Below are 12,157 nucleotides of genomic sequence, written 5' to 3' on the forward strand. Positions count from 1 at the left end.
TTATTGCAGATATTTCTTTGTTCATTATGTTTTTTTTGTCTGTTCATTAGGTTGAGTGATTGTTCATCGGATATTTCCTATTATATTCATCTTTTTTTTTCTTGTTGTTCATTGTTGATTTATATGTTCATTGAATCTCGTGTGTTGTTCTTTTGCTTAGTTTGTTCACTGCTAATGTTGTTTTGTTCATTGTGTTGAATGGTGTGCACCATTTAGATGATAGACTCGTATCTACCATCTAATTTGTGCATAGTATACTCTTTGCTCATTTGGAGCTCTTTCATTCGGCTTATTTGCACATAACCTTTTATGATACATATGTGTATAATATTGTAGTATAGTATATGAAGTCAATGCCTATAACTTTCGAACCCCTAGTTGATTACATAACAAATTATACTAAACAACCAAATTGGTACTCCTAATGCACAGTCTTGTTAGGTGAATCACTCAGGAATTTGCTGTGATTAGATTGACAAATTGTTAGCGATTGAAAATAATAATAGACTACCGAATGCTTCCCATGATACTATTTTATGTCGTATGATTCAACTTTTTAGTGGGCCCCCACAAAAATTGTGGTTTTGTTGCTCTTCATTAGGTACACCTAATGATTGGTTATATAAATAGTAACACATGAAACATAACATATGGCCGTTAGTATTGGTTTAGACAAGTGTAAATGGCAAAATTTTAATGGTTGAATTCTGGTAAGATCTAAAAAATTAGTCAAAGCGTCAAGTTTCTTGTGATCTTTTTCCTAATCCAGTAGTACGTCATAGCCTGAAATCTGAATGTTAGTCGTATATCGTCAACTCATTCCAGAATTACTTAGAAATTGAGCAATTTCTGATTTATCTAGACACTATAGGAGTTTGTTTTTTTCTAACTAAGCGAGTTTACTACCATTTAACTCATTGAAATTGTAATGTTTGATGATTGGATCAACGAATTCCACATCTTACCTTTCTATATTGTCAGTTATCTCTATTATATAAGGGAAGGGGGAGCAATGGTGTCCTCTTTTGAAACGCCTATTTTGCCCCCCCTTCCCTTTCTAAATTACAAAAGGAATGTCAAAATCAAAATCGGCACTCAAAGAAAACTACCGAAAATTAATTTACAACACTCACTCACAAATCACTTAAAAGAAGAAACTTTACAAATCACTTATACAATTGAGGAAATCACGTTATAAAAATCATGCAAATTAAATCACTCAAATAATCAGGAATCTTTATTAAAACTAATTAAAATTAACATAAAAACTAAAATTACTAACCTAGAACGTCAATACATACAAAAACATTTACAAAAATTTACTTACAAATCCCTATTCTCAAGAATCATTCACAATTAATGGTGGGCCATGATGAAAAAATAGAGGTGTATTTGTAGTGAAATCAGTTAGAAGTTAAACAAGGAAAAAAATTATTTACTTTTTTTTTATAGTGTTTCCTATATATAATAAAACGTTTACATATATTTGGACCTATCTTTTTCTATTATATACTAACGATTAATTATTAAGGTAAAAAGGTTTATGTAAAATATCATTTAAGAATTAAAGTACAACATATCGATCTCTATTATATAAGGGAAGGGGGGGAGCTATGGTGTCCCCGAATGAATAGACTATGTTAACCCCTTCCCATTCTAAATTACAAATTTACTTACAAATCAAAGGGGCATCAAACAAAAATACCAAAAATATAATTATAACAATCACTCACAAACTACAGCCTATGAAAAAATTGACATGAAATCAAAGTGTCCACTTTCTTTACAATTTAAGAATTATTGTACTTAATTCAAAAATCAACTAAAAAATTACAATATTAGAAATCATAAATAAATTCAATAAAATTTTTATTTTGTTCATAGAATTTAACTTTCGAAAGTAAAAATAAAAAAAAATAAAAAATAATAATGGTGAGAGACTTAAGTGACAAAAACTAAACCAATCAAATTTTGCAACTAAAAACAATTATACTTGTATGTCTAATGTTCAAATTTCGACTCTTATGCTGAAGAAAATCGAGTTTCTGTTTTGAAAAAAATTCAAGCACGCATCGCGTGCAAAAAATTCTAGTATTGTTTTGATGGGAGAACTATGAAGTTACTTTGGGATATTGGTTAAGTTATTGGCGAAAATACTTAATGTGGTGATATCTAATGTTGTAATGATCATAAGAGGATGCCTTTCCCTAAAACCTGTTGCATGAAGGAGAGCGTTACGAAGAGGATAGTTTTGCTTGACAATAACTTTTAATATGAATTATGTAGAAAAATAATTCTTTACTTGTTAAAATGCTATTATAAGCAACCAACATATAGGATCCTTATCTTTTTTTCTAGTTTATCGATGCTACATTACTTTCCTATCAATGAAAAGTACAATGGAATAGATGTTGAACATGGATACTTTTTGAGTCCTTGCCTTCAAGCCGTCAAATCTGGTTTATGTGGGTGCTTAAGGTTTTTTCATGGTTGGGATTTGCTGTCTTCGATTTTGACAATCAGATGGCTGTTCGAGATCTGACAATAGTTAGATTTCAATCTCACTTGGTAATGATTTCATCAATCACTGCCTTGGTAAAATGATATCTGAATGTGGCTCCCCAATTTGTCAATTGGGTTTATAGCGCGTAAACTCATTTGAGCTTCTCTTCAAAGAAGCCAGAAATACCCATTCAAGAGGGTATTGAGTCACAAAGGAATGTGACTCTTCCAAGAAACCCGATCCAAGAATCCCATGAAATAGAAGGTCTCTAAGATTGGTCCTATTGCGAGTTCCTAATCTCACTGTTACTTTGTTCCCCCCGATCGTGAAATCGGTCCACTCCTTCCACTCCGTTCATCAAATTTATGGCGATCATCATCTACCAGCAGAAGAGCCTCACTACAGTTCTCTCACAACACAAACCTCTAGATCGAGCAGTATTATCCAAGTTTAAGTTTTTTATGTTATTGTAATTGTTATGTAAGAGCGTGTAACGCTTTTAGTTTAGTTTCAATGTTTTTGTTTGATTGTATTAGCGTTAGACTGTACTTTCGTTTTTTTTACATAATACAAATTTTTCCCGTTGTCAAAAAAAATGAAAAGTACCATGGAGTCTTTTAAAACTCCACCCTAATACAGTATTAAATACAAATCAAGGAAAATTTGGTGGTCTAGAATGATTTCGAATTATATATGCAAGTTTAGAATCATTCTAAACCATCAAGTTTTCATGATCACATTTATCATGACCACTTGTGTATTTCAGTAGATTTCTTGTATCAATTGATCTGACACAAATGGTTCACTATAAACAAAAAATAAAAGGTATTAAAGATGTACTTGTAAAAGTATGTAAAAAAAACCTTTTAGAAAAAATATTAGAAATTGAAGAATTATACAAAATTATTTAAAAGTTGAGAAAAATTCAAAAAATAATAATAATTGGTGATTCAACTAGGTCGAACAATCTGATAAGAGATCAACTGTTTAAAATTATCATAATTACATTTTTTGACAACCTTATGTCAAAAATAAGAATCACTACTCACAATCATATGGAAGTATTATTCTAAGACATATAGAGTGCTTTTTTCAATCAAAATCCACTTTTTTATTTGAAATGAAACACAATTATTATTTGTTCAATCATGACAACGATACGAGAGGAATTATAGTAATATTCCACACAAAATGATTTTGAGGAAGATTTGGATAAGTCATTTTGCACAGTTGCACACCCTCTACTCCTCTAGTTGTAATGGCTATCTCCCAAAATCAAGCCCCACCATTCTCTTGTAAGATAAGACTATGATGTGGCCATTCATACCGTATCTTCTAATAATAATAATTCATTCAATATATTAACTTTAGCATGCAAGGATTAAGGAATAGTTTAACACACCCCAAACGCAATAAGGCATACAAGTAACCTACAAAACTGATATAATACAAAACTTAATAGTAAAATCATTAAAAGTTTTGCTAGTGAATTATCTCATAATCCATTTACAATACCACTAGTTTATCCTATATGAAGCGAATGCCCATGATGTTAGCCAAAGTTGTCAATATAGCATATGTTAGCTGCCGTACTGATAGTTATGTTACTAGCTTTTACCTACTAATACATATTAGGGGTAGTTATTTAGAGTTTAATTATCTAAATATTCAACATATCGGTGGACTACCACCTAAATTCTAACGCTTTGCCCATCGTTCGAATCCTTATCCCAATAATAAGTTGGGAAATATCACTCTTGTGGTAGCAATAGGTCTTTAGGTCTGTTGTCTTCTGTGCTATTAAACCTTGTTCCTAGCCTTTCAGCTGGAGTGTCCTGTAGGCTAATAGCCTTAGTCCTTGAGTCGATTACCTCTCCTAACAAAACAAACAGTGGTTGGCCAATAAAAATGGCTAGACATCTAAAATTTAAGGCCGGTTCGTTATCGTTTTCTATTTTCAATTTTTTTTTAAAAACAAAAAACCATAATATGAAAACTAGAAAAAGTAGTTTTCAGTTTTTAGTTTTCAATTTTCAAAATTAGCATAATTACTATCATTATGACCAAGTTTAAGTTTATAATACTACTTATATCATATGATCTTAAATCATAAAAAAGCAAAACTGAAAACTGACAGTAATACCGAACAGGCCCTAGATAACCGATTTCACTGTTCGCGAACCCATCACTCTCCTAATTTCACAGCATTTCACTAGGCCTTCATTAATAAGACCGTTAGATTAGAACCACATAAGAATTTTAGTACTGTTTTACAAGTCAACGACAAGTTGTTCCTAAAAAGAAAATATAAAAGAGAAGAAGGTTGGCAGCAGAAAGTGGGGGACAACTACGTTATACAGCCGAGCTTAGGGTGTCTATCTTCCTTTGGAGGCAAAGATACTTCCAGTTCATACCAAATCTTCAACCTCAATTTCCAGTGGTTTTGCCAATAAGACAAATATATTACTCACCATTTAACTACTTAATAATCTTTCTTTCATTTTTCTAATTACTTAACCCATAAAAAAGAAGCAAAAGAAAAAGTACTTAGTCGCCTGAAATCCAGGGTACACTTAGACTGGAAAATAATACAAAATTAATGTTGCTTAGCTCAACTTTATGTTGTTGATACTATATACTAGTAATTTTTTTTTGGAAAAATTGAAAAGACAACAAAAAAGGTTCACATGAGGGGATCCAGTCCTTCTAGTTTGATTAGAATCCTAGGTCAGCTTCATCATAGAATATGAAATTAAGGTTATTCATTTATATAACTTATTAAAAGAAGATAATCTTATTCTATTTTCTTTCATATACCAAGGAGAGAATTTCATTCATACACATGAAAACTTGATGTATAACTCAATATTCGCCAAAAAATCTATATAAATATATTAAAAGACGTGCATAAACAAGAAACTGTGTCACGTGGCGTTCTCCTCTAGGGAATTTTACTTCATGTAATCCATGTACAATAAAAAAAAAATTGTGTAGTATAGGGTTTGATCCCGAGACCTCAAGTACATATATTATTATCATGAAGTATTATATTAATAAATGAAATTTTTTCTTATCCGGGGCATAGCCCGGGCATAATAACTAATTTAAGTTGAAAAGTGTGTTGATGGCATGGAAGTTAGTTGTCAGCTCAAGGTTCTGTTTGGTAAGACGGGAAAAATTTTCAATGGCATGTGATTTTCCATGAAAAATACATCTTCCTATAGAAAACACAATTGCACACATAATTTTCAATTGTTTGGTTGCTCACAAGACAATTTTATAAGGAAGAGGAAAAATGAAATGTTGGAAGAGGATGAATACGGAATAAGAGAGATAAATAGGAAGAAGAATATTTTTTATCCTCGGGGAAACTAATTCTTAGTCTTTACATACCAAACAAAGGAAAGATAAATGATCGAACTCCAAGTCCATGTTTTCCTCCCAATTAAACACTCTCTAAGCTAATAAGCCCGGTTACTATCAAAAATCCTGATCAACCGAACTAAAAGTAAATGCTCATTTGAAGACGCTATCATTGAAGTATAGCAAAAGCAACTTCATAGTTCATAAAATAAAGGCTAGCGAATCAACAAAGTTTTGAGAACAGGTAGTGAATACTGACTGGGTCAGGAAAAGGCAAATACAGGATTTAATCACACCTGCAGACTTGTTCAGCTTAAGACTGATACAAAGGAACAGTCCAGCAAGCTGTTACCAATAAGGTGTATTTTTCTTATAATGAATGGTCTGTTGCCTGGTTCATCACCAACCTGGAGACAGGCTCATAGATTAACCCAACACATACCCACATACAATTGACAACAAGCACCTATCTTGGTGATTCTTTGAATCAAAAGCATCATTTTCAACGTGACATGCCGAATGATTATAATAAGTTTTTCCTTCATATATCACAAAGACCTCTTATATTGGCATTTATCCATGTTCCTACAGACTATATAGAAATGCAAGCTTCACGCACATGAAAAGCCGTACTGTGATTGAGATCAGCAAAATCCTGGGTTATTCTAGTATTAGGGTACACATATAGTTAATACTTAATACTACATATAAACACCATCAAGCTAACAAAATATTCATATAGCATAACTTCATCGTAGGATGCAGTAACATTCAAGCCCTGGAACTTACCTAAGAGGCAGCAGCAAATTGACCTCTGCGGGTATGGACATTCCAGAACACTTTTGCAGCATCATCAGAATTTCCTGAATCAAGGGCAACAGCTCCAAATATTGCACGGAAAGAGCCACAGACTATGGCAGGGGTGGTAGAGTTAGTGTTGTGAGAGACTCTGACGACTTTGTGCAACCCGAGGCGCATCCCATCCACAGAACAAGAGGACTCCACATTACATACCTCTGCTATCTTAAGGTTCAGAGATTTTGAGGAAGTATCAATATCATCCAAAAGATAGCGGAAGGATACAGATGTTTCTATAATGCTCGTGCCAAGAATGCTTAAGGCTCGGTTGTTCTCTTCGGAAAATGAAGCATGGGTCATTGCACGTCGGAGAAGATCAATACGATCAAAAGTATAGCTGAAATTTAGATATAAATCTGATCACTCTTACTGTTCCATGCTCAATTAGAGCTCTTTATAAAGATGGAGAACATTCAAGCTACAGGGTACAACAAAAAGGCACACTTTCAAAAAAAAATGCTGCTAGGAAAAATTGAAAGATGATCAGTTCTCATCACAAATCCCTCACCTTACTTAACCAAGAAACATTATTATAAGAGCTAGTTTCCAAAAGAAAATTAGATAGAAAGTTGATAATTTAAGGACAAGTGGCTAAATTTCCATATATTTTAAATTTTCTTTTAATTCTCTTCATACTTAGAACCCAAAAATCGAGCCAAGTTCAGCTGTAAACATTCACAAGAGGTGTTGATTGTTGGTGAGCTTAAGGAAGGGTCAAGGGAAGAGAAAATTGAATGATCCATGATTTGCATTAGTAGGGGTATAGAATAATCATCAAGCTGCGGGTGATTCCCGGCTCCAAGACACAGGCTCATCACTCCTGGACCAGCACAAGCAAATCAGGTGGACGGAAGAGAGGCTGGGAGTGAGGCTAGGAAAGGATAGAGAACTACCACAGGCTACAGATTATGATCACTCAAGTTGGGAGTAATGCTTACCCAACATAGTGCATAGACTTTGAAAATCAAATCCTTAGTGATTTTGACCACATTTCAGCTTGGTCTAAGAGATTAAGACTCTAATGAACCCGCAAAACAAAAGTGATAAAAAAAGTTAGACTGGTGGGATACCAACTAGAGTAATCCAACTCCTTGTCTTTCCAACTATGTTGACACTTCACAATCTGAAGGCCCAACTACATTGAAGAGGTGACAACACTTCAAAAGAACCACCATATTCTAAGCTCTCATTAGCACAGATATATATATCTTGAATCTTCCTGCTATAAGAACAGTGTTATCTAAGTAAATAGCCAGACATGCATTACTATAAATCTAACAGTTAGATACACAAATTACGGTCAAAAGGAAAGGAAAGAAATGATGCTAAAATATACTAAGAGTAAACTGCTCAAATTGGGTTCATGAATCAACAATTCGCATGTAAAGCTCGACCACTCGATACTCTAACTTCTATCTATAACTAGTCTAGTTTCGATTATTGGAGGATCATCGATTTGGGTTTAAAACGAGTAGTCCAAGAAACATAGATTAGTCCTATATCTTGGCAGTGTGAATTCCCCTTATCCTTCCCCCTACTCCCAAGAGCCTAACTTACAATGTAAGGCCAGACAAAGCCTACCTACAAAATCTTCCAGTCCAATAGTGTTCTTCTCCTTACCATTTCTTTTCAATAAAAAAGGTACCATTCATCAAAATAGCTAACAAACCCCAAACTAATCCACACATCCTATAATCAATAATAGCAAATTGAAACAAAGAAATAAACTATTTTTGACTCAAACTACTTCATACCTTAATCAATCATACCATATACTATACATTGCTAGTTGCTACAAATAACAAGAAGCAAGCAAACAAATAAACCTCCCCCCACATAGAAACTATGCATTATTATTAAGAATTATGCTTCATTTATCAAAAAAAGATATGTTCTTTGTTGATTTTTAGCAGTTACTTTAAAAACTTACACCAACTATACAGTTAAAAAAGAGAGAGATAAGAGTACTTAATCTGCTTCTGGAGGGTTTCAAGAGCAGTAGAAAAGGGAGAATATTTTGTGATTACATCCTTCGAAACTTCATCACGCGCGCCAATCTGTAGTGAAATTTGAATAAAAAGGTTACTGATTGATCTTTCAAGGATTTCTGGGTGTTCGTTTTTTTTAATGGGTTTCAGATATAGAAGTTTACCTGGATAGCAGAGGAAGTAGCCATTAACAAACTGAGAATTGCGAAACATGCTGCAATACGATGATCCATTTTCCGATCAAGAGGAGAGAGTGCAAATTCAGAGAATTTTTAGTTTTATGTGCAGTGAAAACCTAAAGCTACTAACTTTACCTATTGTTCCATTCCATCTCTTTTTTTTTTTTTTTTTTTTTTAAAATCAGAAAATAATACACTAGGGGGGATCCCAAGAAATGGGTCACCCTAAAGCATCCTTTCGGATGATTACAGAGAAATTGAAATCAGGCAAATCAAACCAGTAAGTCAAATTCGAACACGAATGACCACGATACGCCAGCCAGTCCGCTGCAGCATTCCCTTCCCTAACACCATGATTGATACGAACCTGTGAGAACTGCTTGAGATCTTCCCCTGCATCCAAAATAAGGGAATGAATAGCCCAAGAAATTTTCCAAATACGCTTAATAGCTTGAATAACACAAAGATTATCCCCTTCTATAATAATATTATCTAGACCCAACATGCGGCCCCCCTAATCCCTTCTCGTAAGGCCCAAGCTTCAGCTACCAGGATAGAATGAGAGGGGGCAATAGAATTAGCACCACAGAGCTTGATGACCCCAGACTCATCTCTAATAATAAACCCGAAGGAAGCCGACCCATCTTTTAATTTAGACCCATCAAAATTAAGCTTACAAAAACCCACGCGGGGGGGGGGAGGGGGGGATCCAACTAATATTCTTCCGCGGAAGCTTAGGCTGAAAAGTGCCTACTCCAGATGAGCCAACGGAATCCAACAAAAGCGGAGCATCCTTAAGTCTCGAATAGTATTTAATAATCATAACACTCAGTTTTCCAGGGGAAAAAGACTCATTCCTGAAAGAAATGCCATTCCTAGCATATCAAATGAACCACCAAGCGATAAAAATCTTTGCTATTTCGTCCTTCGACCGGAATCTAACCAAATCATTAAGAAAGGAAACAAAGGGAGCACCTGCTATTATTAAAGGGAGAGAGGGTCAGCCAAACCTAGACCCTAATAAGTCAAAGACATCAACACAAAAAGGGCAGTTGCTGAAAAGATGAAGAAGATCCTCTGAGTGATGATTACAAAAACCACACTCCAGAGGAACGAACACGTGACTCATTTCAAGCCGCTTTTTAGTAGGAAGGCCATTATTGCAAATTTTCCAAATAAAGAACTTGATCTTGGGAGGAAGAGACAGCTTCCATATCCACTGAAAGGGATCTTCAGGGGGGGAAGGGGCCTCCTGAGACCCCACACCCTGAAGCAGAACCACCCCCGATTTTACCGAATAACACCCATCTACTGATAAACCCCAAATCAGTTTATCTTCTAGACAATATTTAGGAATAAAAATACTCGAAATCGCTTGAACTACCTCGACTGAGACAAGCTCATATAACCGCGGACAGTCCCATTGCGAATCATGGTTGATGACCTGCGCCACCACCAGGGACTCAGTGCCCGAAATAACTGGGCAAACTGAACTAATCGGATACTGAAACACCCAATTATCATACCAGAACGAGATTTTATCACCCCTCCCCACCACCGATCTAATCCCTTTCTTAAACGAATTTCTCAACAACATTAACTTTCTCCATTGCCATGAAGCATTAGCTTTAACTTTCTCAACAACATTAACTTTCCATTCCATCTCTTGTTTTCACTTTCTTCTTCTTTTTATTGATTATTTTATAATTTTTTTTTTTTTTTTTTTTTTGATACGGAAAAGAAAACTAGGACAGAACCCCTAATCTGGAGGCCAGCCTAAAACATCCTTGCGGATGACAAGAGAAAAACCCAAAGAGTAAGGAGGAAACTTGTAGATGAGGTTGGTCGCTCTGTGACCTTCATGAGCCATAAAATCTGCTGCCCGATTAGCCTCCCGGAAACAATGCGCAATAGAAAACCCTCGAAATGAGATTTATCAAGTCTTAAAGTACATTTTTATAAAACTCTATCAACTAAATTAAATGAGATTTACTTTTTATTTTCGCTTTGTCCTAGTTGTATTAATTTGGAATTGAACAAAGTTTAGATTTGTAAATAATTTCAAATCACTTACAAGTTATGGTAACATATTAAATAAACAAAAAATGATAAAGGAAAAAGAAGAGGTGATAGTGAATTAGTGAGTATTGAGATAAAGAATTGCGCATCATAATAAGACCAGGCACAGCCCTGGGGTTGTTTTGAGGGGCAACTGCTCAGGGTCCATAAACATAAAGGGTTAAGTTTTCATGAAGCATTAAATAAAAGTAGGTAACAACAACAATGTTTAACAAAGCAAGCTTGACTTGTTGGTTTGTGCTATACTTACTAATGTACAAGTCACGGGTTCAAGGTCAAAAGTTTGTTTTTGTTTTCTTTTTACATTTGTCTTTTATACTATTTATCACACGATACGTTTTACACTTTATTTCTATTTGTCCTTCATTAGCATTTGCAATTTTATTTTTGGATACAAATATATAATTTGTTGCTATTTCAGTCTTTTTTTTTTCCCTTAACAAACATCCACCACTCTCTCTTTCCTCCAAATAAAATAAACAATTTGCTACCTCATATCACATCTACCTTTTTTAATAAATAACAATTGATACTAATTCTCTAAAGTTATGTATTTTGATAAGTGTAAGAAGTGACGTGAGACTAAGGAAGTAAATTATTTTCGTGATTTATATTAACATATTAGTATCTTGATAAGTGTAAGGAGTGACGTGAGATTAGTTTATTTATGTTTGTTTTGTAGTTGTTTTTCTTTGTTTTCCTGAGGAGAAGGTCTCCCCCTCTCGTGTTGCACCAAAAAAAAAAAACATGTAATGGCAGTAAGAGTCTTGAATTTCTTGTTTAAGTGTTATACCATGTTATGGTACTTCTTTTTTATTGTAGAGTTATTTTTATCCATTTAGGGTAATCTTGATTTAAGAGTTATTAAGTTGTAAGTGTCAAAAATAATATATATTTTTTTATATATCATAAAATTATATTTCCTCCGTTCTTTTAATTGCCTATTTCAACATTAATACTATTCAGATATATGCATAACTTTGACTATCTATATTTATGTATACTTAAGAAAAAACATAGTGTAATTATTTTGTTATGTAAATGTAAAAAAAAAAAGTACTTTTTTGTGGCGAAAAATCTAGCTCTGTCAATACTAAGAGCCCTAAATTCTAATTTCGCCGCGGGTTTATAAAATGTTAGGAATGGTCTAAATAAGAAGTTTTTGTTCATACTTAATAGTTAATACT

At 33.9% G+C, this 12,157-nt stretch overlaps 1 protein-coding gene across 1 annotated transcript; it reads right to left on the reverse strand.

Moving 5' to 3' along the window:
* Positions 1-6,386: 6,386 nt before the first annotated feature.
* On the reverse strand, positions 6,387-9,038 carry LOC104894246 (hypothetical protein). Its single transcript, XM_010680433.3, has 3 exons — positions 8,877-9,038; positions 8,693-8,781; positions 6,387-7,061 (listed from the first exon to the last, which is right to left on the reverse strand). Exons 1-3 carry the CDS (start codon positions 8,943-8,945, stop codon positions 6,656-6,658), a joined length of 564 nt encoding a protein of 187 aa, XP_010678735.2. The 5' UTR covers positions 8,946-9,038; the 3' UTR covers positions 6,387-6,655.
* Between the last annotated feature and the right edge of the window lie 3,119 nt (positions 9,039-12,157).

This window comes from Beta vulgaris, chromosome 5 (genome assembly GCF_026745355.1).
Source record: "Beta vulgaris subsp. vulgaris cultivar EL10 chromosome 5, EL10.2, whole genome shotgun sequence".
NCBI lineage: Eukaryota > Viridiplantae > Streptophyta > Magnoliopsida > Caryophyllales > Amaranthaceae > Beta > Beta vulgaris.